The following is a 27,550-nucleotide window of genomic DNA, read 5'->3' as shown; positions in this document are numbered from 1 at the left end:
ATCGGTTCCTTTACTTCTTACCCAGAGGGGGATGATCATTATCTTCCTCATCTTCATCAAGAAAATGACCAAGAGGCTGGTGGTGGAAAGAATTAATATAGGAAGAGCTAGATATCCCTAAACTGGTACCCATGACACCTACGTTGACAGGATCTGTAAAATAATGAAAGATTTCAGTGTTGAAGTCGGTTTCTGTTGCTCGCTCTATATTTTTAAATCAGTCATTTTTAAAAAGGGTTCAATTATCAACGTTGATAGGATTCCAAATAGCATCCAAAAGTGAATCAGAGTCCAAGGCAAAGTATTGCTCAAAGTTCCAATTTATTAAGAGAGCCATGCTGGCAAATCTGGGAAAACCTGGATCTGAAAGCTTCCCGGTTTTCCCAACCAGTTGAAAGTTCAAGATCTTCCTCACACCCACAAGTCCATCACATGGTCCAATCATCCCCTGCCATGCTGGCAGCTTCCACCCATCCAGTTCCGGTCAGGTGCAGAGGTGCAAAGACAAAGGATGACCTTGGCTTTCTAGAAAGAATATTGTTATGGCTACATAGCATCTAACTCTGTACAATCCCCCCCCTCCCATTTTCCCACAATAGAAAATGCATAGTAGAATAATAGAAAGTGTGACTGGCCAAAGATCCAAAAGAAAATATGGCTGCAGGCCTAACAAACGTACCTGTACCAGCAGATCCTTTATTATTTCGTGGCTGATTAGCATAATCAATAACAGTGCACGAACGACGATATTGCGATTCTGCCTAAAGGGTACAAATAAAATTATTGCATCAGGTCTTGGGTCAAATCGTGTAAATCCGAAATATTCAGCACAGTTTTCATGGTTCCAACTCATCCTAAATGCATCTAGTATGCAGCAAATTCAATCTCCAAGTTACTCTCTGAAGGGAACACATACTGGTATTTCTTTGGATGCAAACAAATCTCTCTGCTTGATCTGGGACCTTTCCTATTAAGGTTGCGTGCAGAGATACACAAGTAGTCCTCGACTTACAACACTTCATTTACTGACCATTCAAAATTACAACGGAACTGAAAAAAGTGACTTTTTTCACACTTATGACTTTTTTTTTCTTTTTTTTTTTCTCTGTAAATGTGTTTTTTATTTTCCATTTTCATTTTCGTACAGTCACATATACTGTGCATAACTGGGGTCATATAACATTAAACAATAAACACAGCCATTCCTCTTGTCAACAAAACCCCCCAAAATAAAGACCCAATGTACCTCTTTGACCCTCCATACACCCTTTCTTTCGCCCCCCTCCAACTTTCCATCTTCCTCCATCCTTCCCCTCTATACTACTTCCCCCCCTCTACCACTCCTCTCTCCCGGTACACTCCCTCCCTCCCTTCTCCCTCCCTCCAGTCCTCTCTCCCACCCTCTCTACCTCGCTTTCTTCTATCCCTCTACTCCTCCCTTCGGTGTAACAATCTATTAATATATTCAGCTTATCCTATTTTTACAGTGGAATTATAGAGCAACAGTATACAAGTGCAATCACGTTACTTTAAAATCTAACACATACTATATATCCCCCCCTCCCCCCTAACACCCCACCTCCCTCCCCCCCCCGACTTCCCAGAGCCCGTACACGGTATAGATTTTTAACAAACACAGTCTAAAATATATTAAGACAAAGGAAATAATAAAAAAAAGGAAATTAAGAACATCTCTGCATTGAACTCAGCTTCTTCCTGTTGCACTAACTTTAAGCAGTTTAGATTATTCCTAATCTTAAGCATAGGCTATCTGCAATTTCTTAGTCCCATATTTGTTTTGTACATAGTCAACCCATTTTTTCCAGTCTCGTTTATATCTCTCATTTGAATGGTCTTTTGTAGCATCCCAGTGGTCGCACGATCAAAATTCAGGTGCTTGGAAACTGACTCATATCTATGACGGCTGTCGTATCCGGTGATCACCTTTTGAGACCTTCTGACAAGCAAAGTCAACGGGGAAGCTGGATTACTTAACACTTAAGTGGCTAACCTAACAACTGTGGCATAGAATCATAGAATGTGGCGAAACTCACCTAGGAAAAATGTGTCACTTAGCAACATAAACCTTGGGCTCAATTGTGGTCATAGGTCAAGGACGGCCTATACCTCAATTTTATATTGCACATATTTTCCCTTCAGACCTCAATTTCAGTTTTTCTGGTTTCAGGCAAAACCAGAAAAGGTCTTTGTGCCTACTTTCTATATTAAAAGATAAAGGTTCCCCTTGCACATATGTGCTAGTCATTTCCGACTCTAGGGGGCGGTGCTAATCTTCATTTCAAAGCCGAAGAGCCAGCGCTGTCCAAAAATGTCTCTGTGGTCATGTGGTCGGCATGACTAAACGCCGAAAGCGCACGGAACGCTGTTACCTTCCCATCAATTTTTCTACTTGCATTTCTTACGTGCTTTCGAACTGCTAGGTTGACAGAAGCTGGGACAAGTAACAGGAGCTGACTCCATGACACGGCTCTAGGGATTCGAACTACTGACCTTTCTAATTGACAAGCTCGGCACTAGGGATTCGAACTACCGACCTTTCTAATTGACAAGCTCAGCGTCTTAGCCACTGAGTCCCAACAATCTATACACCTTGCCAGTTTTCCTGAGAGGTTTCCAAAAGAAAGAACTCTGTGTAATATTCTAGTACCGAGTGGAATTTTGTTACATCTTACCCAAAATGCGTGCGACGTATTAGGCCTGGAAAAAACTCTCAGGTAATAAAAATCTCTCATGAACTGGTTGATGGCTGACATCATCTGCTACCGCACTTCGAGCCCGGTTAACATTACCCGGGATTTCTGCAACATGAAGATAAAGAAAGAGTTTTATATTCAAAAGAGTTATTTAAAAAAATTGGGAAAAAGCATCAAATATATGAAACTCTCTTGGCTAAAGAGATGGGGCATAGGAATATTTAGCGCAGCTTTCCTCCCAATTCCTTAAGTTTGGATTTAACCCCAAATATAGAATTGATTTGGTTCAGTGATGCCTACACGTTTAGGAGCCTTATTTAAGAGATATTGTAGTTCCACATACAGAGAAAAGTTGGAGGTGTCTGTACATATACATACAAGAAATACAAGTGTTGGTCATCACCACAACAATCAGCCTTACGGAACCGCTGATTGGATGCCACATAATTCGCGAAGAAAGAGCAATATTGTTCAGTTTCTAGATCACCTACCTCATATAGCTGTGATGGCGAACCTATGGCACAAACTTCTGGTTGGCCTGTGGACCCATTTTTCGCCCTCCCCAGGTTCCGGAAACTTTCCTGAAACAATCCCATGGTTCCACCACAAAACCGTGCTCGACTAAACCGCCGTCCGACTAAACCGCGTCGCTGACGTCATCAACAGGGCGACAACAGCGTGGAGACAGAAGCACGCTGTAAACCCTAAACCTAAAATTAACCCCTAAACCTAACCTAACCCCCCTAAACCTAATCCTAACCCTAACCCTAAACCTAACCCTTAACCTAACCCTAAACCTAATCCTAACCCTTAACCTAACCCTAACCCTTAACCTAACCTAACCCTTAACCTAACCCTAACCTTAACCTAACCCTAAAGCTAACCCTTAGTTGAATCGGCTTGCTTTCAAAGCGCTATTAAAGCGCCCTTCTTTCTCCGCGCTGGCTGTTTCATTTTCATTTTTTTTTTCATTTATTAAGATTTATAGGCCGCCCTTTTCCCTGAGGGGGACTCAGGGCGCTTACAATCACAAGGGAAGGGGGTGCAGTATCAAAAGACAAAACAAAATGTGAACAAAGAAAAAAAAAATAAAACACAACTTCGTTCAGCAATCAACACTCGGGCGGGTAACTTGGAAACCTATCCCCAGGCCTGCTGGGAGAGCCAGATCTTGAGGGCTGCGCGGAAGGTCTGGATGGTGGTGAGGGTTACGAATCTCAACGGGAGATCGTTCCACAGGGTCGGAGCTGCAACAGAAAAGGCTCTCCTCCGTGTAGTCGCCAGTCGACATTGACTGGCAGATGGAATTCGGAGGAGGCCCAGTCTGTGCGATCTAGTGGTCGAAGGGAGGTAATCGGCAGGAGGCGGTCTCTCAAGTTGTCGCCCTGTTGATGACGTCAGCGACGCGGTTTAAATCGGGCGCGGTTTAGTCGAGCGCGGTTTTGACGAGTCACAGATCCCATTCCGCCTTCCGGAGGGCCACCGGGTGGGGGGGATTTATGCCCTCCCCAGGCTTCAGGAAAGCCTCCAGAGCCTGAGTTGTGGGGGGTGCATGTGCAGGTGGATTGGGTGCATGCATGTGATAACACGCATGAACACAATTTTGGCACGCCTTTAGAAAAAGGTGAGCCATCACTGTCCTATAGCATCTCTCAATGATTACCATCCTATTATTTCAGGTTTTCGTTAGCGTATTTCAATGAATGTAGAAATTAAATTACCCTGAAAGCCAGTAAATGAAAACCTCTAATTTAAAACTCAAAAATAATTTTGAAAATGTTACATCTTTTTTTAAAAAAATCAGGGATAATCTACAGGGGCGGCAGGAAATTAAAAAAAAAAAAGCAGTTGACTTACCGTTTGCTTTTGGGATACCACGTGTTCTGTCCCTTCTATGGTACTAATAGGAGGCAGGAGATTATTTCTGCTTAATGAGCATCGGAGAAGTTGATGAGAGCTGCTCATTTGCAGCAGAGCTAGAAGAAAAATACAGTTCTTACAAACTGTCAGTTACATTCATTCCACCCCCCTTTCCTCTTCCCCCTCCCCATTTTTCTCCCCGATATTTTCTTGTTCATCTACACCGTTTCCAATTTCTACATATTTTAAAATGATTTTTAAAAGCTTTTATTGATTATTGTTGGTGGTGTTTTGGCTATTTGGTTGTCTGATAACTCTGTACGACACTCCGAGTCATGTATGTGAAGACAGGTGGCTCTATGAATTTAGCAAATCGGTAAACAATAATGGGGGAAGGAAGGAATTCAGCTCATCTTGTATGTCAACCTACAGTCGAGTTCCCCTGATGACATCATCTAAGGGTCGTGGGGTTCCTGAGCGAGAAAGGCTGGCATGATAGGATGCAGAGTACGTGGTGGGGGATTACGCCTCCTTGCCGACTGTGCACAGTAGGACAGAGAAGATGCACTGAGCTCAAGGGGACGATTTGGCCGAGCTCTGGTTGACAAGATAGAACTGGATCCTGGTCTCATAAGCATTCTTTCATCGTAGTCTCTAAAAACCAAGAGAGGGAAGAAAAGGCACAAAAATGCAATGAACCATCAATCCACTTTTACAGCATTTGGGTAAATTGTCTAGATATAGGAAGAAAACAATATAACATACAAATGAATCAGATGGTGGGTTCCTACCAGTTCGCACCAGTTCGGTAGAACCGGTTCGTCAAATCTACCGGACCGGTTAGAAGAGGTTCCACCAGTGGACCCGGAAAGCAGGCCACACCTACAGAAGAGGTTCCAAAATTTTTTGAAACCCACCACTGACACACACACACACACACACAAACAGACTCACACAGAGAGAGAAGAGAAAGAAAGGAAGAAAGAAAGAAATAAAAAAAGAAAGAGAGAAAGAAAAAGTGAGAGAGATGAAAGAAACAAAAGGAAAAAGGGACAGAGAGACAAAAAGAAGGAAAGAGAGAACACATGGGCGACAAGCCACTCCCACCAGGTCACATGACTGGCAAGCCACTCCCACAAAGGAGGCCACACCCACAGAATAGGTTCAAAAAAATTTTGAAACCCACCACTGAAATGAATCCTCTTACTGCTCCATAAAGCAGGGGCCACCAACCTCCTGGGCCAAGGCCCACTACCGGATTGTGGTCTATTCAGAATTGGGCTGTGTAAGAGCCTGGCCAGAGTGCGTGCGCATGCAGCTCAACTTGTGTGCGTGCCAGCCCACCACTCGTGCAAGTGAACCGCGTGCATCGCGCCAGACCACATTCGCACAGCCCACTTCCCCTCACATACACACCCCAGCTGGGCCATCAAGCCACAAAGGTTGAGGACTGTTGCCATAAAGCATACAGATACAAACTGCTGACAAATATTGGTTCTTTCCCAACTAAGATTATTTAAAAAAAATAATGTTAATGAAAGACTATTCTTGCTTAACTGCCATGTCAACGAACAATCCTATTAAATAAGACACTTAAAAACAAAAGGATTTTATTGATAAATAGGTAGCTGTTCCTATAGATTGTTTATACAGCCAACAACTGTGAGTTTGTTCCACAGGTTTGCGTAAGAAAAGCACTCTGCTCCTAGCCAGGAAGGGGAACGTATTATTTCCACCATCATTGAAATAATTCAATTCAATACAAGATTGAATGGATACTCATTTTATAATGTTGGAGTAAGCTTATTTATTATGTCTGATATCTTCTACTTTCGGCTTTGTGAGACAGAAGGGACTGTGTTTTCCCCAAAAATAAGACATTCTTATTTTCTTTTGACCCCTGAAATAAGCACTTGTTTTTGAGGTGCAGGAGGCAGCAAGCGTGGTCACCTCATGGCTGCTGCTGTGCTGCAGTATTTATGGGGTAGGCTTAGTTTTAGCATATGCGCTCAAAGGTGACCCGACAAAAGCGCGAACGTCATAAGCGGGCCGACAACACCGCGGCGCTAAAACCGCGATGTCAAAAGCGCGCCGACAACAGCGTGCTGACAACAGCGCGCCGACAGAACCGCGATTTAAGGTAGGTTACGGTTAGGTTTAGGGTTAGGGTTACGTTACAGCACGCTTCTGTCGGCGCGCTTTAGGGCTAATTCGTTGCTCATTCGTCGCGTGGTTTTGTCACCGCGCTTTAGGTCACCGCGGTTTAGTCAGGGCGCGCTTTTGTTGTGCGCGCATTTGTGGTGGAACCCGCTCAAAGCCCAATTGGGCTTATTATCCAGGGAGGTCTTATTGCAGAGAAAACAGGGTAGTATACATTGTTTAGGGTTTCTGTACTATGACAGACCAAATAGCAAAGCGTATCTGATAAAGAAGAATATGTGTAGCTTAGGGTTAACATGAGGGGTCCTTGGTACTCTCTGAGCTTGTTTGTTTGTTGTTATGTCTATGTCATATTAACAACAACTATGCAAAAAGACTATCACCCAGCCCAAAAAAGAACCCAGCCCAAAAGGAAACAAAAAGACTCAACCACCTCGCCACAAGCAATCAGCACCCGGATCAGCATAGATTAACTCCGAGGTTAATACAATCACCAACAATCAAGTAAACAATTCCCAATCAAGAAATTGTCAAAGAGCCAACAGCAAACCAACCAACCAAAGAATCTCTAAGGTCCCCCCCACCAAAACTGACAGGCAAGCCACTAACTGCAGAAAACTGCACTCCTTACTAACACTGATTATTATCATATTTTTCGGACTATAAGACGCACCGGAGTATAAAATGCACCAAGATTTCGAAAAGGTAAATTTAAAAAACAAAAGGTTTTTGCCCACCCCAGCCCGCAGGAGCAATCTTACAGGCCTCCTAAACCCTCTGCACACCCATTTTTGTGAAAAATGGGGCATGCAGAGAGTTTGAGAGGCCTGCTTTTCACAAAAACGGGATGTGCAGAAGGTGTGGGAGGCCTGTACAGTGCTCCTGGGGGCTGGGGAGGTCAAAAAAACAGCAAAAAAGGCCCATTTTTCATGAAAACGGGCCCATTATTTTTTTTTCAATAAATGCGGCATAAAGAGAGTTTGGAAGGCCTGCAGAGTGCTCCTAGGGGCTTGGAAGGGCAAAATCAGCACCGTTTATGTGAAAAAATGGGCCTATTTTTCGTTCATTTTTGCCCTCCCCAGTCCTCGGGAGCACTCTGCAGGCCTCCCAAACTCTCTGTGCATCCATTTTTAAAAGAAAAACGGGATCCGCGGGCCGGGGTTTCGGAAGGCCAAAAGGCTGTATTCAGCATATAAGACGTACCCAGATTTTCACCCTCTTTTGTGGGGGGAAGGTGCATCTTATACTCCGGAAAATATGGTATGTTACCTAGTGAAAAATCTGCAAGAAAACAAGCAAGCTCAGAGAGCATCCAAGGACCTCTCAAACCTGTCTCATCTTGGCTGACCCTAAAGCTGGGATTTGGAGGGAAGATCTAACATGACATCCTGCTAACTCCCTTCTCTACCAAGAAAATTGCATAGACACATCCATATAGCCACCAGCAACTAAGCCCAAAGCAAGGGAATATTTATCTTCACGCTATCTTATAAAATTTTATTTTTGTATCTAAATTTTAGCTCCTGTCAGTTATAAGTATCTAATTTATATTTCAGGATCCTAATTCTACAATGTAATCAATTGTGCATTTAAACTAAAAGCAACTTACATCCTTACAGGTTTAATATCATCGAATATAAAAAGGCCATTAAAGTTACACATTTTAACTAGTTATTTATTCGTAGAAGTATTCTGTAGTTTCCATAGGATACAAAGAAAAAATATATATTCAAAAGTCAACTCTAAATATCTGCCTGAACAAAGACTGAATCTCGCATACTTCCGATTCATCTCTATAATTAGAAAGCCAGCTATAACGCAGAACAAATAAAATTTGAAAATTCTTACAGTATTTTGTCCATCAAGGGCAAGTTTCTCGATGTAAGGGAATCCCATGAATTACCATCAAGCCATTCAAATTACGTTGAGGGCCAGCATTTGCACCTTGAGAAACATTTACCTGTAGATTAGGAAAAAAATAAATTAGGTCATAATTAAACAACAACAATTTGAATTTGCAATAGATCATCCCAATGGTCATTTCTATTAAAAAGGGTAAGAAAAGAGAATGTTATTTTCTGTAATTGTAAGAAAATGTTCCCAATAAGCCACACAGAGAAAATGCTTTAATTTTGGACACAACTATGCATATGTAACATCAATGACTAATTTTAAGCTCATTTTTTTGTTAGAATATTCATGACTGGGAGACACATGTTAACAGCCAATGAATAGGCATAGCAATTAATCAGCCAATGGGAGCTTAAACAGATTTGAGTCTGTGCTGAGAATCAAACTGAAACTACTCTATCTGCTCTGACTCTGATGAAACTAACTTGTTCTCTCCTGTTTGTTCCGCTTGTAACTTCTACCCACGTTGAAAGAATCTACTATTGGGTATTGTACATTTATTCACCTGTGATTATGTATATAAAGAAGCTAATGAATCCAGCTGAATCAGTTATCCGTGTGTGCTTTCTGGATTTGATTTTTCCTACAACAAACTCTGACATTTTTTTGTGCCACCTTTGTAAGTAAATATTCATAACAACACTGTTAAATTCTACTCTTTGTAAGTACTGTCAACTCATTCCCAAGCAATGGGCATCTGAGGAGCACTGGGACTGGCTGGATCTGCCTTTTAAGTACCATACATATGATAGTTATACAAGAGGATTATACAGAAAATGAAAGGAAGAAAAAAGGAAACTGAATTAAAACAGATGAAACATAGACTGAACCACTAATACAGTATTATTACAGAATGTACCTCACTTGTACAGTATGCACAGTGAGAATCAGAATATATTTTAAAAACATTACTACTAGTCTTCTCATCGTTCCTATCACCCATCTCCTCCCACTTATGACTGCAGGACTGTAACTTTGTTTCTTGTATCCTTACAATTTATATTGATATTGATTGTTTCCTGATTGCTTATTTGTACCCTATGACTACCATTAAGTAGCAATAGCAATAGCAGTTAGACTTATATACCGCTTCATAGGGCTTTCAGCCCTCTCTAAGCGGTTTACAGAGTCAGCATATTGCCCCCAACAACAATCTGGGTCCTCATTTTACCCACCTCGGAAGGATGGAAGGCTGAGTCAACCCTGAGCCGGTGAGATTTGAACAGCTGAACTGCAGCTAACAGTCAGCTGAAGTACTGCACTCTAACCACTGCGCCACCTCGGCTCTTATACCTTATTAAACCTCGGTGTTGTACCTTATGATTCTTGACAAATGTATCTTGTCTTTTTATGTATATGAGAGCATAGGCACCAAAGACAAATTCCTTGTGTGTCCAATCACACTTGGCCCATAAAGAATTCTATTCTATTCTATTTTAACTCGTTTAAGTTTAAAGTAAAGGAATCACCTTCCTTTCTGATCTCCATTAAGCTGAGTAGAATCAACATTAACATCTTCTATGCTTAATCAAAACTTCACACAATATTTTCAAAGAAACTGAATGCTTATGTTCCAACTCCAATCTCAAAATATACGAACATTTGCCGCACGAAGAAAAGACTTCTAAAGGTGTGAAAACACATGACCAACAAAAAAAACCCCCATTTTGGAAGGACAGTTGACCAATTATTAAACTTACCAGATTTGAAGAGATGGTGAGCATCTTGGTTTGTGGCATACGAGGTAATACCAAAGGCAAAGGTTCAAACTGCATAAAAGGACTCCCGGAATCTGTCCGTTTTGCTTCTACAGAAATGACATTCTTCCATTATCTACCAATATCCCAAACAAATGACAAGAGGCATTATTTGGCCAACATCCTTATAAGCAGTTTTTCAGATATTTAAGAAAACATATAGCCTGATTTTTCTCATAATTGCTTAAAGAGCTACAGCAATACTTGGTTAATACTTGAACATTTATTTAATACTTGATAATTGAACAAGCATCAATAGATTAAAGAAATTAAATGTAGCACAGTATTCTTGCTAAATTTGATTAGGATCATTCATGCAGTAATTATTTTTACCGTTTTTTTTTTCAATAGCAATAGCAATAGCAGTTAGACTTATATACCGCTTCATAGGGCTTTCAGCCCTCTCTAAGCGGTTTACAGAGGCAGCATATTGCCCCCAACAACAATCCGGGTCCTCATTTTACCCACCTCGGAAGGATGGAAGGCTGAGTCAACCTTGAGCCGGTGAGATTTGAACAGCCGAACTGCAGTCAGCTGAAGTAGCCTTCAGTGCTGCATTTAACCACTGCGCCACCTCGGCTCACTATTATGAGAAGCTATTATTATTATTATACAATTGTATCACAGCGGCCAGTTGTTTCGCCGGATTTGGCATTGGTTACTAGTCGGGCCCCACCCAGGGGCCCTAGGACGTTGTAATGTATTTTTGTAATATGCGTGCAGATCCAAGCAGTGCGGCTTTTTGCATTTGACTGATGGTGATTTTGTCAATTTTTAACTGTTTTAAATGTAATTCCAGTGCTTTTGGAATAGCACCTAGTGTGCCAATTACCACTGGAATTACCACTGCTGGTTTGTGCCATAGTCGTTGAATTTCAATTTTTAAGTCCTGGTATTTTGTGATTTTTTCATGTTCCTTCTCGGCGACCCTGCTATCACCTGGTATTGCGATGTCTATGATTGTGACCTTATTTTTCTCAACCAGTGTGATGTCTGGTGTATTATGCGCCAATATTTTGTCTGTTTGTATGCGAAAATCCCACAAGATCTTGACCATCTGATTTTCGGTGACTTTTTCAGGCTGATGTTCCCACCAGTTTGTTGCTGTTTTAATATTATAATTTTTGCACAAATTCCAATGGATCATTTGTGCTACTGAATTGTGCCGCAATTTATAATCAGTCTGCGCGATTTTTTTACAGCAGCTGAGTATGTGATCAACAGTTTCATCAGCTTCTTTGCAAAGTCTGCATTTGGCATCATCAGAGGATTTTTCCAAATTATTATTATTGTTGTTGTTGTACAATTGTATCACAGCGGCCAGTTGTTTCGCCGGATTTGGCATTGGTTACAAGTCGGGCCCCACCCAGGGGCCTAGGACGTCGTAACGTATTTTCGTAATATGTGTGCAGATCCAAGCAGTGCGGCTTTTTGCATTTGACTGATGGTGATTTTGTCAATTTTTAACTGTTTTAAATGTAATTCCAGTGCTTTTGGAATAGCACCCAGTGTGCCAATTACCACTGGAATTACCACTGCTGGTTTGTGCCATAGTCGTTGAATTTCGATTTTTAAGTCCTGGTATCTTGCGATTTTTTCATGTTCCTTCTCGGCGACCCTGCTATCACCTGGTATTGCGATGTCTATGATTGTGACCTTATTTTCTCAACCAGTGTGATGTCTGGTGTATTATGCGCCAGTATTTTGTCGGTTTGTATACGGAAATCCCACAAGATCTTGACCATCTGATTTTCGGTGACTTTTTCAGGCTGATGTTCCACCAGTTTGTTGCTGTTTTAATATTATAATTTTTGCACAATTCCAATGGATCATTTGTGCTACTGAATTGTGCCGCAATTTATAATCAGTCTGCGCGATTTTTTTACAGCAGCTGAGTATGTGATCAACAGTTTCATCAGCTTCTTTGCAAGTCTGCATTTGGCATCATCAGAGGATTTTTCGATTTTGGCCTTAATGGCATTTGTGCGGATAGCTTGTTCTTGCGCAGCCAGGATTAGTGACTCTGTTTCTTTCTTTAATGTACCTGTTGTTAGCCATAACCAAGTTTGTTCACTGTCCACTTTATCTTTTAAAATTATTATTATTAAATTATTATTATTATTATAAGATATTATCACTATTATGAGAAGCTGCACGCAGAGAGCTGCTTGTGAAACGAAATAAGAAGATCTGAAGAGTTGTTTCTCATATTTAAGCACCTAATCCTGTCGTTTGCCGAAGGAGCTAGGGGTGTGCACTAAATGGAATCTGTGTTTCCTTTCAACTCCCAAACAAATTCTACCCTGCAGAAACATCTTCAAGGGAAAACAGGCAGACAGTTCTAGTCCAATAATAAAAATTTAGAAGAACAGAATATAAATACAATTAATTTGTCAAGCATAGCCTAAAACCTTACAGTAATACTAAGCATTAGTAGGAGAGAAAGCTCCAAATATAGCATCAAAAAGCCCAATACTATTTTAATACCTGTGTAAACACTATCAAAAGACGTGATTTACTCAAACTATCAGGTCCATGTCACATTACAAAAGCACATAATTACTAATGCTATATTAAAATTGTTTTTTGGGTAAAGAGTTTTTAGAAGAGGCATCCATTTTACCGGTGGTGTCCAAGTTTGGCAACTTGAAGATTTGTGGACTTCAACTCCCGGAATTCCCCAGTCAGCTATGCTGGTTTAGGAATTCTGGGACTTGAAGTCCACAAGTCTTCAAGTTGCCAAGCTTGGTCACCTGCATTATACAGACAGAGTTGCAGCCTAAAAACAAACCTGAGGATGAACCTTCCCAATGTCTGCAGATCAACTGCTCCATGTAGCCCAAGACTTCGCTCCACACGTCATCAAACACAAAGGAAGAACCGCATCTCTCATGCAGCACGACGGTGAGATTGGAGGGAACCCTAATTTCCGTCTGGCTGGTGAAAGTCCCATTTTCCATTCGTGCAATTCTTCGTCCCTTTGAAAAAAGCATGTAAACCTTACAGCTGTTCAATGCTTAAAACTGTTGACCCAACGGCTTCTCACAGAACTCCATCTTATTTAACCGAACTGGGATTTGGAAACAGAAATTGAAAAACAACAACTATTAGAGCTCTCTTCCACTTTATAGGAGGAACTGATTGAATTGCTGCCTTTATCAGCCTCTGCTCTGTTAAAGCATCTCTGATGGGAGAAGAGCAAGTCAAGCAATCACCAAAGTTATTCACAGCGGGCTTTGCTGCTAGAGAATATCTACTGCCACTTATCATCCAATCAGAACTAAAAAAAAAAATCTTATAGGTTTATACTGTTGGGCGCAGTGTATCTTTTCATTGTTACCAAGAAACAGAATTCTAGATCATTATAAAGCAGGTGTCAGAACCTCTCCATTAGATAATTGGGAAAGAAGACCACGAGACTCCGTGGGTAGAAATCAAGTGTACTTTTACTAATTATAAATGATTAAAGGCATAGCGAAGCGAAGACTGATTATTTAGGCGCGAAAGCGATTGATATATGGAATAACCCATTCCCCACCCCTTGGCATCACAGTTACAGTCCAATCATAATTCTCCTAAGTGTCAGGTGTGAGATAACTTCAAAAGGCATCACAAAGATGGAATGTCGGTGCCGTTAGTCCTGGCGGGAATCTCCTACGCATGCGTAGTCCGACAGGCAGCTGAGCTCCAGAACCTTCCTCCAGCACAATTAGTAACCCCTCCCAAATCCATGCCCTCCCTCCCCGTTTCATGGCAGCCGAAGCAACAGCAAAGCAGAGGCTGACAGCAGGGGTATCAAACTCAAGGCCCGGGGGACGGATCCGGCCCACGGGGTACTTAGATTTGGCCTGTGGGGCCACCCTGGAAGCAGTGAAGGACCAGCCCGCAGTGCCTCTGCCAGTGAAAACAGAGCTTGGGAGGGCTGCGGGCAGCCCGTGCGAGCTCTGTTTTCGCTGGCAGACGGTTGCAGGAGGCTGTCGCAGGCAAAAACGGAACTCAGGTGCTTATTTTCACTGGCAAGACTACTCGGGCCACCACAGGGATCTCCCACACAAGTGACATCAAGCCAGCCATGGCGACTTTGGCTCCCTGAGGTTAAAACACAATCCTGATGTGTCCCTCCATGAAATCAAGTTTGACACACACACACACACACACACCTGTTATAAAGGCTCTAAATATGTTGTTGTGAAATGTATTCAATACCTACACATCTCTGCGGTCAAATGCTAAGTATTCCTCCATTATCCCTTCAGAGACAATCACAATATCTTCCAGTTCTTCACTCTCAAACATCTTCAGCTCGGAGATTTTTGAAAAGTTGTCTTCTTTGCCAAGAGAAATAGAAAGGGGAACCTTTTTGCCCCAGATAGTAAACCTGAACAAGGCAAACAAGGCTTTTTAATGTCAAGAATAAAGTTGGCTTCTTTCTCTTTAAGATCAAACATGCAGAGAATCTGTTGTTTGTTTGTTTGCATTCAAAATGTTTATACCCTGGTTTGGTTTTAGAACAAGGCACTCAAGCGGCTTGCAGATTAAAAAATATTGTTTTTGCATGCAGTTAAAATTTTAGACTTGGTGCAATGGAAAAAAAAAGGAAGAAAAGCAGAAAATTCTATACAGTGCATCTACTTCAATACAGTGTATCTACACCACATGATTCGTTTTAAAAATAAACAAAAGATTGTAGTTCCATAGTTTTTAAAACAAAAATCAAGGTACAGGATGTCCTCATTTAGCAACTGCCTTGGATAGTGACTATTCATAAATGACAGTAACAAATGGTAATAAAGATTTCACTTTCCAACCAATAGCATGCATTTATGATAATAAAAGACTTCAGTGTGAAACTAATTAAGATCTGGTCAGCTTCAGGCAGCAGAGTCCAAGGGAGAGTTCTAATCAACCGTGGCACGACAAAACCGCGCTCGACTAAAGCGCACCCAATTAAACCGCGTCGCTGACGTCATCAACAGGGCGACAACAGCGAGCACAGAGAAAGAAGGGCGCTTTAAATCGCGCTTTGAAAGCAAGCCGATTCCAGTTAAGGTAAGGGTTAGGTTTAGGGTTAGGTTTAGGGTTAGGTTAAGGGTTAGGATTAGGTTTAGGGTTAAGTTAAGGGTTAGGTTTAGGGTTAGGTTAAGGGTTAGGATTAGGTTTAGCGTTAGGTTAAGGATTAGGTTTAGGGTTAGGTTAAGGGTTAGGTTTAGGATTAGGTTTAGGGGGGTTAGGTTTAGGTTTAGGGGTTAATTTTAGGTTTAGCGTTTACAGCGTGCTTTTTTCTCCGCGCTGTTGTCGCGCTGTGATGACGTCAGCTACGCGGTTTCGTCGAGCGCCCTTTAGTCGAACGCGGTTTTTGTGGTGGAACCCTAATCAACTAATATTAAGGTAAGAGAGCCAAACTTGCTAATTTGAGGTTAGCGCTTTTTTATGGAAGTGCCGTATTACCAAGAAAAGCAGCTCAGGTACAGATCGCTTTCTTAAGAAATCTTTCTGTCCAATGAGAGGGAACAAAAACTGTGGGGGGGAAATGGGTCAGGCACGGGACACAGAAAACGTTATCTAAATGAGATGGCAGCAACGAAGTAATCTTGCAGTCTCTCTGTCCTGTGTCTTGCTTAGTGACCGTGTCACTTAGAGACCGCTTCGCTGGCACCAACTGCAATCCCTAAATAAGGACTACTTCTACACATAAGCCTGCAGTATTTAGAATTCTGTATGACTAAATCCTGAATGGGATACAAAGCATGGAATCTGTTGATAGTTCATTCTCACGTATGGAAGATCTTATTTCTCTCTTTCTAACTGAACTGGAGAGGGGAAACATAGAAGCCGTCATAATATGAAAATAGAATTTAAAAATATGCATAACCTTTATCTGTAGCTCAGGGTTGAAATGAGGGATCCTTGGTGCTCTCTGAGCTTGGTTGTTTTCTTACAGACATTTCGTTACCCAAACTAGGTAACATCATCTGTGCTAGTAAGGAGTGGAGTTTGCTCTTGGTTTAGGTTCTAGTGGTTTGCCCTGTCAGTGTTAGTGAAGGTGGTCTTCTTAGGGGTTCACCGACAAATGCGCGCACAACAAAACCGCGGCGAGAAAATCTCGACGTCGAAATCACGCCAACAGCGCGCCGACAAAAGTGCACCATCAACAAACAACGTGAAAACAAGGTAATAACCCTAACCCTAATCCTGAACCTAACCCTAACCTTTACCTTAACCTAATCGCACTTTTGTCGGCGCGCTGTTGTCGGCGTGCTGTTGTGGGCGCGATTTCGACATCGTGGTTTTCTCGGCACGCTTTTGTCGGCGCGCTTTTGTCATGCGCGCATTTGTCGGGTCACGTTCTTAGGTTGGCCTGTTTGACTCTTGGCTTGTTTGACCAACTAAAGCCCTTCAAAACATCCTAAGCAAATCAAAAGTCCCAGAAGAAAAAAACGGGAGTCATTGAGAACATACAAGATAATGATTGCAACAGCCACTGGATAGACAAACAGGCAGAAGACTGGTAGAATGCATCCATGAATTGAATTGAATTGAATTTTATTATTTATATGCCGCCCTTCTCCGGGAGGACTCAGGGCGGCGAACAATTCAAAAGCGGAAAAAGGGGAACATAAAACGAAATACAAATAATTAAAATAAGCAAAAGTCACACAATCATACAAGTCGAGAGGGGAGGGAACTCATCACCCCCAGGCCTGCCGACACAGCCAGGTTTTGACGGCTTTTCGGCAGGCCTGGAGAGAGGTGAGTGTCCGAATCCCTGCGGGGAGTTCATTCCAGAGGGCCGGAGCTGCCACAGAGAAGGCCCTCCCCCGGGTAGTAGCCAGATGGCATTGGCTAGTAGATGGAACCCAGAGGAGGCCAACCCTGTGAGATCTAATGGGTCTTTGGGAGGTGATTGGCAGCAGGCGGTCTCTCAAGTGAAGAAGTGAAGACCAACTAGCAGTCAGAAGACATGACGGAAGCTTTTATTTCAATTGTGACCATCCTAGACCAAGCCAAATGCTAGGTAATTTCTAGGAGCTCAGCACTCTGACAAACTAGCCATCAAGAGACAGGTAGACAGAAACAATATCTACATGCTACGCAAAAGAGAAGAATAAGCAAATCAAAAAGAGAACAAAAAGAGCAAAACACCACCAACAATCAGCACAGATTCACTCCGAGATTAAACACCAGACCAACAATCAAATAAACAGTGCCTTAATCAAGAAACTGTCAAACAAGCCAAGAGTAAACAGGCCAACCCAAGAACCTCTAAGAACCTCCCTCGCTAACACTGACAGGACAAGCCGCTAGAATATAAACCGAGAGCAAACCCCACTCCTTACTAGCACTGATGATGTTACCTAGTTCGGGTAATGAAACGTCTGCAAGAAAACCACCAAACTCAAAAACCAAGGACTCCTCATATTCCTAACCATTTTTGAAAATATTTGGCCTTGAAATTGAATACAGATTCAATTTGGACAGCTACCTCTCTCAAAATACTGTCAACGCCTTTCATCCAATTTTATACTCTCCTTTCCTCGAAGGCAGGTTTCTTAATTTATCCCAAAAACATCTGTCCCTCACAGACTGTCCAAATTTCTGCTCAGATTGAAATAATTATTCTGAGTCAAAATAACCTGTGGATACCGTGCTGACCTCTTCATTAATTTATTAGGTTGTATACGGTTTCTATATAACCAAATATATGATGTTTGGTTATCCATTGGCATGGCAACAACTACCACTCTATCAATAGTTGAGCTATTATTGTCCAGAGCTCAGATCTAAACGGAAAATTAAGCAGTAGCTTTTTCCCTTTGAGCAGCAACTTGTAAAGAGTAACTGAACTTTTTTTCCCATATAGCTTCTAGTGAAATTATCTCCAATTTCAAAAACTTCTAATATAGAAAGTGAGGAACACGGTGGCTCAGTGGCTAAGATGCTGAGTTTGTCGATCAGAAAGGTCGGCAGTTTGGCGGTTCGAATCCCTAGTGCCACATAAGGGAGTGAGCTCCCGTTACTTCTCCCAGCTTCTGCCAACCTAGCAGTTCGAAAGGATGTAAAATGCAAGTAGAAAAATAGGGACCACTTTGGTGGGAAGGTAACAGTGTTCTGTGCGCCTCTGGCGTTCAGTCATGCTGGCCACATGACCACAGACATCTTCGGACAGTGCGGACTCTTCAGCTTTGAAACAGAGATGAGCACTTCCCCCTAGAGTCAGGAACAACTAGCATATATATGCAAGGGGAACCTTTATCATTTAATATAGAAAGTAGGCATAAAAACCTTGCCTGGTTTTGTAGAGCCAAACCAATAATGTCAACACTTCTTAGGAATATAGCTTGTACACGGAAGAGATGCATTATTGATACTACAGCTGGTTACTTAACAAAACAACAACCACCCTGGTTTGTATAGAAAACGTCTCGAGATATAAAGGGACTGAACGGTTGAATATTCACCTCTTAAAATGAAAATAAGGCTGTAATTTTAAAAAGTTCACTTTCTGCTGGAGATGACAAGGGCTTAGTTGGTCAAAAACAATAACTGTAATCCTTGTGAAGAGTTAGTGATCGCAGGCACTTACTCACTAGGATCTTTCTCTTGCATGGGACTCGTGCCTGATGAAGTTGAAGTGTTGCACGCTGAACTAATATACCATCCATAGCCTTCATCACTGGGCGCCATTATTTGCTTCCCCACAATCCTGATGTTAAAAGAGAAAATTATGAGGTATTAATTGCTTTGAATAAACTTGTTAAACATGATCCGCTCTAAAAAAAAATACACATATATTTGGACTGTGACGGCGAAGTTATGGCACGCGCGCCTCGGGTGGCAAGCAGAACCCTCTATGTGGACACATGTGCCATCCTCCCTGCTCAGCTCCACCACGCATGTGCGCGCTCCTTCCACTGGCCAGATGCTTTTGGGGTCTCTGCCATGCATGCGGGGGTTGGGCCCATGCCGTAGGAACATGTTCATGAGTGGGGGTGGGCGCACGGGGGGGGGGTCACGTGCACAGTTGCACTCACATGCACGGGGGCAGGGTGCATGCAGGGGGTCATGTGCACATGCAGGGGGATTGCAGGGTGGTTATGCGTGCATGCGCATGGTTGAACACACGTGAGGGGGCAACACATTAATTGCATTATGGGTGCATGCGTGCACATCCCGAGTCCTCCGGGATTGGGCGGCCTATAAATCGTAGAAATAAATAAATAAACAAACAAACAAACAAACAAACTTTCAGCATGCAACGACAAAAAGGTTAGCCATCACTGTATTCGTGGCACGACAAAACCGCGCTGGTCAAAAGCGCGGTGATAAAATCGCGGCGCTAAAGCCGCGACGTCATCACCGCGCGTCACCACCGCCGCGACAACAGCGCAGCAACAGAAGGGCGCTTTAAAACGGCGCCGCAACAGAAAGCCGACTTCAATTAAGGTAAGCATTAGGATTAGGTTTAGGGGTTTGTTTTAGGGTTAGGGTTAGCGTTAGGTTTAGCGTTAGGTTTAGCTTTAGGGTTAGGTTTAGGGTTAGGTTTAGGGTTAGGTTTAGGGTTAGGTTTAGGGTTAGGTTTAGGGTTAGGTTTAGGGTTAGGTTTAGGGTTAGGTTTAGGGTTAGGTTTAGGGTTAGGTTTAGGGTTAGGTTTAGGGTTAGGGTTAGGTTTAGGATTAGGTTTAGGGTTAGGTTTAGGGTTAGGTTTAGGGTTAGGTTTAGGGTTAGGTTTAGGGTTAGGTTTAGGGTTAGGTTTAGGGTTAGGTTTAGGGTTAGGTTTAGGGTTAGGTTTAGGGTTAGGGTTAGGGTACTGAGTGCTTGGGAATGCGTGATTTTGCCCTCCGCGATTATGTCATCGCCGTAGGGTCGCGTTTTTCCCTAGCGCTTAGAACGGCGCGATTTAGTCTTCGCGCTTATGTCTCCGCGCAGAAGGGCTTCGCGGATTTGTGGTCGAACCCACTGTATTAGGCCAATCCTAGAATACTGTTCAACTGTCTGGAATCCTTACTGCATCTCAGACATTAATACAATTAAGCGAGTTTAGAAGTATTTTAAAAGTCTTGCATTCTTCTGTCCATAACTCTGCCCCTATGCTACAAGGCTTGAAATTCTTGGTTTGGATAGTTTAAAACTGTGACGCTTGCGGTCAGACTTAGGTATGGAATACAAAATTGTACCTACTAATGCTCTACCTGTAAATGACTTTTTTTAGCTTTAATTGTAATGTCACACATGCAAACAACTGCTTTAAACTTAATGTGAACCGCTCTAAACTCGATCCTAAAAAAATTCCATTTTTGTAACAGAGCTGTCAAAGTCTGGAATATCTTCCCTGCTTCGGTTGTCTCAGTCATTAACTTCCAGTTTTAATTCTAACTTAACCTGTGTGGTTAACCTCACTCCATATTTAAGAGGCCCCCTAAGGAAACACGCGTAAACGCACTGGCGTGCCTATGGGGTATAGACCCTGTCACATTTTGATTTTCATATTTTCTTTACTTGAATTTGTGATTTTTGTCTGACGAATAAAATAAATAAATTAAAATAAGCATGTCCCAAAGACACTCAGCAAATATGCAGGGGTTGAAGTAGGCGAAAAAGCAGATGGCTTACCATACATAAAGGACACCACCCATGTAAACAGCATGTAAAGATTTTTAGATTTAGATTTAAAGTTTATTTATATGCCGCCCTTTTCCCTGGGGGGACTCAGGGCGGCTTACAACTTAAAAAGGGGGGGGGGAGACAAACTTTTAACATATAAGACAAATACATAATTAAAACACAACATTCATACTATTCGGGCGGGTTGTAGTCTTAACCCCAGGCCTGACGGGATAGCCAAGTTCTGAGGGCTGTGCGGAAGGTCTGGAGGGTGGTGAGGGTACGAATTTCCACGGGGAGATCGTTCCACAGGGTCGGAGCTGCCACCGAGAAGGCTCTCCTCCGCGTAGTTGCCAGTCGACATTGACCGGCAGATGGGACTCGGAGGAGGCCTAACCGGTGCGATCTAATTGGTCTATTGGAGGTAATTGGCAGTAGGCGGTCTCTCAAGTACCCAGATCCACTACCATGGAGGGCTTTATGGGTGGCAAGTAGCACCTTGAAGCGCACCCGGAGATCGACAGGTAGCCAGTGCAGCTCGCGGAGGATAGGTGTAAGCCCCCCATGTAAACAGAATAGCTCTGTAGTACTCTGAAGTACGTAGTAGTCATATATTTTTGACTATACCTGAGGTGAGGAAACCTTGACATCCATTGTTCACATTCCTCCTCTAGGCTAACATATAAACATGGTTTTTGTTCATAAAGGAGCTCATCAATGTGTCTGAATATTTGCTGAACTTGCCGGGTAGCAGCCTTATCAAATTCCTAGGGGAGGAAAAGCCCCCCCCAAAAAAATAGTTATGTCACATTAAACATATTCTCAAAAGGCTTTTTTTTACAATAGAAAGATAACATTAATATATTATATTATTATGCAAAAAAAGACTGATTCAAGAAATGACACTACTTGCTTAGAAAATCCCAAAGAAGATCTTTCCGGGGATATCTATAATAAAGTCAACTAAAATAGATGAGAAAATAAGCCAAAGCATCCTAGGCTTAATAGAATCTTCAGGTTTACCAAATTAGAAAAATAATACTCAGAAGGAAACCGGATGAAAAATAAAACAATTACATTTGGAAATTATAATAATTACCAAGGCCATTAAATTCTGGTTTTGATTTTTTTAAAACAAATATTTCTAAATTTGTAGAGGCTCTCTTACAAAGTCATTCGTGAGCTCATTCTTCAAGCTCAAAATGAGAAAGCATACAGATTCGTATGAGAGTTTAAACTTATTCAACCAAATATATTATAATTCAGTGGTTCTCAACCGTGTTCCATGAACCCCTGGGGGACTGTGATATCATTACAGGAGATCTGCAAAGGTTTGAAGAAATGTTATGATTTAATGAATAAGGACACACATCCAGTTCTGCAGCTACTAAGATTTTTGGACGAGCAGGCACAAAAACAGCCAGGAAAGTGATTGTAGCCTGGGAAACAAGCCCCTCAGTCAATAGGAGTGCTGATTTACCACTAAACTATCAAGTACTTAGAAGGCGAGGGCTGGGCTGCAGAAGCAAACGACAGCTATTGACTTAAAAGCCAGCCATCAACACACCCTAATCAACATGTAAAAATCCATATACAACAGGCACCATAAATACCACAGAGAACAGCACACATTCTGCTAGAGCGAAATTCCCTGAAGACAGGCTCAAGCAAAAGCCTGAAAGCTCCGAAGACGAAATGTCAGCTCCCAGTGACCAACCCAAGTTGGATCCTGCAATATCTATCAACAGGTGAGGTGGCGCAGTGGTTAAATGCAGCACTGCAGGCTACTTCAGCTGACTGCTAGTTCTGCAGTTCGGCTGTTCAAATCTCACCGGCTCAGGGTTGACTCAGCCTTCCATCCTTCCGAGGTGGGTAAAATGAGGACCCGGATTGTTGTTGGGGGCGATATGCTGACTCTGTAAACTGCTTAGAGAGGGCTGAAAGCCCTATGAAGCGGTATATAAGTCTAACTGCTATTGCTATTAAGTCTTGGGAGTCCATGGCCATGGCCTGTGGCCACAAAAGCCATTTAAGGGGGTCTGTGATGAAGAAAAGGTTAAGAACCACTGCTGCAATTTAAAGTTAAAGGACAATACTCACATCGTAGCCCCAAGAAAAAACAGAACTGTCTTCAGTGGAGGTTCCTGTGAAGCTCTGACAAGCAGACCATGAGTTTGCATTGTCCGCTTTATAGTTCGACTCTTTTGTACATTCAGACTCACTGAAATGCATATTTTGGAGGGAAGAGAAAAACGGTAAATCAATCTTGAAAAAAAAATATGCATACTGATGACTTAATTTTTCAAATGAGTGTGTGTGTGTGTGTGTGTGTAAAATGTCAGATGCAAAGAGTCATGATACTGGTAAGGTTGCAACACAGAATTCCCCCCCCCCCCCAAGAATGAATGAATGAATGAATGAATGTATGTATGTATATACATACATACATACATACATACACATACATACACACACATACCTATTTCCCTGGCTCAGCTGATAAAGGAGGAGAACCTTGTGGCTTAGTGGTTAACACAACTGCCTAAGATGTACTTCAGCACAGGTTCTAATCCCAGTAAGGGTATGGCTAGTTGATGAGAGCTAAATAGCTTGAAATAGATCCATACTAGTCTCCCTTTATTTATTTATCAGCACAAATACAACATATAGACAGACAGACAGACAGATATAGATAGATAGATAGATAGATAGATAGATAGATAGATAGATAGATAGATAGATAGATAGATAGATAGATAGATAGATAGATAGATATTATTTATCAGCACAAATACAACAAAGTGTAACAAAAAGGCGACAGTAAAAATATTGGGTTTCTGCCTGGATGGTCTCTTGTGACGAGCCGAATGACAGAGAATGGAAGTAGTGATCTTCCTCCCATATTTGGGCATACCGGGGATTGTAAAAATAAATAAATTAAAAATTAAAAAAAAATTAAAAAAATCTAATATATATATATATACACACACACACACCCAAGAATCTGGCCAACTAAAGTTCAGCAGTTAAATTGGTGTCAGAAAAGGATCAATGGGAATCGGGAGGGTTGGACTTGGGAGTGCTTGTGGGAATGCAATTCCGCTCCCTACACCCCCAGCTCTGCCTGCTCTTTTCCTTCATTATAAACGCGCATACACAGGTTTTATCTTTGTAATTGCCCAAAGTCACTGACAGTGATTTGGGCAGCCATATAAATCGAATGAAAAAAAAATGTGTTTTTTTATGCTTCTGCTCTATAATGTGTCTATTTAAAACTGATTTTGCTTTGAACAAACACTCATTGTTGGTTTCCAGAATGGTTGTGCTCTATCACCATGACCAAATACAGTCACTGATTGTTTAGTACGACTTGTTCCTTTTGATCCTTGCCTCATGTCCAAACACGGTTTTTCAATATAGCTTTTGAACAGAGGTTTAAAAAAAGGAAAATGGATATAAGAATGCTTCTTTTATAACTTTTGTTTCTAACCCTCCAGCACAATTAATTATATACCCCAATACCTTGAAATATCTTCTTGACTTTCAGTGGATGGGTAACTGTCATCCAGTGAGTCCGGCAGGGGATGATGTTCTAAGGTATTCTTTGTAAGTCCTCGACTAAAAATAAATAAAAATGTCATTTGCTGAATTTCTTCAAATTGATAAACAGCATTAAAATCATTAAAATTCTCATTAACGTCAACAGGAAATTCCTAGTTTATGAGCCACAAACTTTTTTGCAAATTCTCTCTCTTAAAAGCATCCTGATCAACTCAAAACCATAGTTCAAGAACCTGAAACAGCTGAGGTTCACTCCAGCTCTCTAGAAAAATCTATCAGCCTATGAAATCTTGGTTCCACCACAAATGCGCGAACAACAAAAGCGCGCCTGACTAAACCGCGGTGACAAAACCGCGCCGACAAAACCGCGCGATGAATGAGCGACGAATTAGCCCTGAAGCGCACCAACAGAAGCGCGCCGACAGAAGCGCGCTGTAATGTAACCCTAACCCTAACCCTTACCTTAACTTAAATCGCGCTTCTGTCGGCACGCCGTTGTCGGCGCGCTTTTGACATCGCGGTTTTAGCGCCACGCTTTTGTCAGCGCGCTTATGACGTTCGCGCTTTTGTCGGGTCACGGAAATCTTGACAAGGGAAATTTACTGTAGTCTTACTAGGTCCCAATTTTCCTATTAACTTTTGGTATTTTTCCACATTTGATTTATCCTTAGAATATTTGAACAAGAAGTCAATGGATGTCCCAGCACTGTTATATAAATGTATATAATGCAGTGTTATTTAATGCCTCGCTGAAATACATTAAAAACAAAGATCTGGTTTAAACAAGGTGGAAATTACAGATCGTCCTCACAACCAATTCTTTAGTGATCCATTTAAAGTTACAACAGTACTGAAAAAGGGACTTATGCTTCCTTTTCACACTTATGATTGTTGGCAGCATCACTATTGTCACATAATCAAAATTCAGATGCTTGGAAACTGGCATGTATTTACGACAGTTACAGCATAATGGAGACAAGTGATGACTATCTGTAAACTTTCCAGCTAGCTTCCGACAAGCAGTCAATGGGGAAGCCAGATTCATTTAACAATTCCATGATTCACTTAACAACTGCAGTGATTCATTTAACATCTGCATGAAATAGGTGGTAAAATGGGGCTAAACTCTATTAGCAACTGTCTCGCTTAGCAACAGATATTTTGGGCCTCATTGTGGTTGCAGGTCAAGGACGACTTGTACTGTACTAGTTTTTATTTAGCATGTGAGAATCCAGTTACCAATTATGGCTGCACAAACCCAGAAATGACTAGTGAACTCTCTGCTTTTCTTTGCATATTGTGCAAATGCAGCAAATGCCTCAACAAATCATGGTTTAATGCCTTGGTTTTAATTCTTCCTGAAATGATAAAGAGAGATCTGAAGTTTTCATGCCACTGTAAGTGAAATTTGCTATGCCTCTGCATCTCCCCTCCTCGTGAAAATCATAAAGCTTTCCTGTCTGTTCAGTGTCAAGGGGGAAGGTAATACTCTATCCAGGGACACCTGGATAGACCTCAGAAGACAAGCTTGGGATCCAAAAAGATCTTGACGGATCTGAGCAATGGACTCTATCCAAAAACATGAAGTTTAATGTGAAGAAAAGCAAGGTTTTACACCTAGGTAGGAAAAAAACAAAGGCACAAGTTCAAATTAGGCGAAACCCGCTCAAAAAACAGTAACTGTGAGAGAGATCTTGGAGACTTAGTAAACGATCGTGTGCAGCAGCAGTCAAACAATACCAATACAGTCCTTGGTTGTATAATCAGAATCAAAATCACATGAAGTATTAATACTGGCTTATAAACCCTTAGTAAGGCCACACCTGGAGTGCTACATCCAGTTTTGGTCACCACATTACAAATAAGATGTTGAGACTTTGGAAAAAGTGCAAAGCAGAGCAACTAAGACGATTAAAGGCCTGGAGACTAAACCATATGAAGAATTTGTAGAATTTGGGTATGGACAGTCTAGAGAAAAGGACCTAGGAGTGACATGATAGCAGTAGTCCAGTATTTGAGAGGCCGCCATAAAGAGGGGGGGGGGAGGGTCAACTTATTTTGCAAAGCACCAGAAGACAGGACAAAAAACAATGGATGAAGGAGAGAAGCAATCTGGAATTAAAGGAAAAACTTTTCCTAACAGTGAGGACAATTAATCAGTGGACTGAATGGCTTCCCTTTAGAAGTTGTGGGGACTCCAATAATGGAGGTTTTAAATAAGAGAGTGGACAGCCACTTGTCTAAAATGGTATAGGGCATCGCGCTTGAGCAGGAGGTTGGACTAGAAGACCTCCAAGGTCCCTTCCAGTTCTATTCTGATTGATTGGATTGAGTGAAGCTGCTGTGGCCTAGAGGGGGAGCTCTCACCTCACAATCAGGAGGTTGTGAGTTCGATCCTAGACAGAGAGGGGGTTGGATTAGATCAGGGGTCAGCAACCCGCCTGTGGCTCTTTCATCCTTCTGCTGCGGCTCCATGTCACTCAAAATATGTGTCACAATGGGCCAATGTGTAACACACGCCAACACACTATTTATTGAGCTTTTCAACCCCCAGTATAAATTTAGCCATGGATAAACCCAAGAAAAGAGAAATTTCAGAAGAAAACAGAAACTTTCATCTATATATGAATAAGGAGGAGACCTGTGGCATAATGGCTAAGACGTTTGCCTAAGATGCAATACAGCACAGGTTCGAATCCCAGTAAGGGTATGGCTAGCTGATGAGAGCTAAATAGCTTGAAATAGATCTATACTAGTCTCCTTTTATTTATTTATCAGCACAAATAAAACACAAATATATATATATGTGTGTGTGTGTGTGTGTGTGTGTGTGTCACAACCCCTGGTAAGCCCCAATCATGGGAGGAAGCTAACTGCTTCCAACATCTGTCAATCGGCTCGTCACAAGAGTCCATCACGACAGAAACCCAATATTTTTACTGTTGCCTTTGTTATATTTGTGTTTTTTTATTTGTGCTGATAAAT

At 41.8% G+C, this 27,550-nt stretch overlaps 1 protein-coding gene across 1 annotated transcript in view; it reads right to left on the bottom strand.

The window, feature by feature from the left end:
• The window catches only part of FAM149B1 (family with sequence similarity 149 member B1), a 31,167-nt gene that overhangs the window by 2,351 nt on the left and 1,266 nt on the right, over positions 1–27,550 (bottom strand). Inside the window, 18 exon segments of the mRNA XM_032231676.1 lie at positions 22–153; positions 680–761; positions 2,694–2,726; positions 2,728–2,819; positions 4,568–4,649; positions 4,651–4,690; positions 5,005–5,068; positions 5,071–5,228; positions 8,583–8,613; positions 8,616–8,694; positions 10,346–10,476; positions 13,194–13,280; positions 13,283–13,380; positions 14,613–14,780; positions 18,987–19,106; positions 21,632–21,771; positions 23,105–23,225; positions 24,527–24,622. Coding sequence (XP_032087567.1) covers positions 22–153; positions 680–761; positions 2,694–2,726; positions 2,728–2,819; positions 4,568–4,649; positions 4,651–4,690; positions 5,005–5,068; positions 5,071–5,228; positions 8,583–8,613; positions 8,616–8,694; positions 10,346–10,476; positions 13,194–13,280; positions 13,283–13,380; positions 14,613–14,780; positions 18,987–19,106; positions 21,632–21,771; positions 23,105–23,225; positions 24,527–24,622 — 1,754 coding nt within the window.

The sequence above is a fragment of the Thamnophis elegans genome, chromosome 15 (assembly GCF_009769535.1).
Source record: "Thamnophis elegans isolate rThaEle1 chromosome 15, rThaEle1.pri, whole genome shotgun sequence".
In the NCBI taxonomy this organism is placed as follows: Eukaryota; Metazoa; Chordata; class Lepidosauria; order Squamata; family Colubridae; genus Thamnophis; species Thamnophis elegans.
The sequence above is the reverse complement of the archived record's forward strand: the minus strand, read 5'-3'. Positions and strand labels throughout refer to the sequence as shown.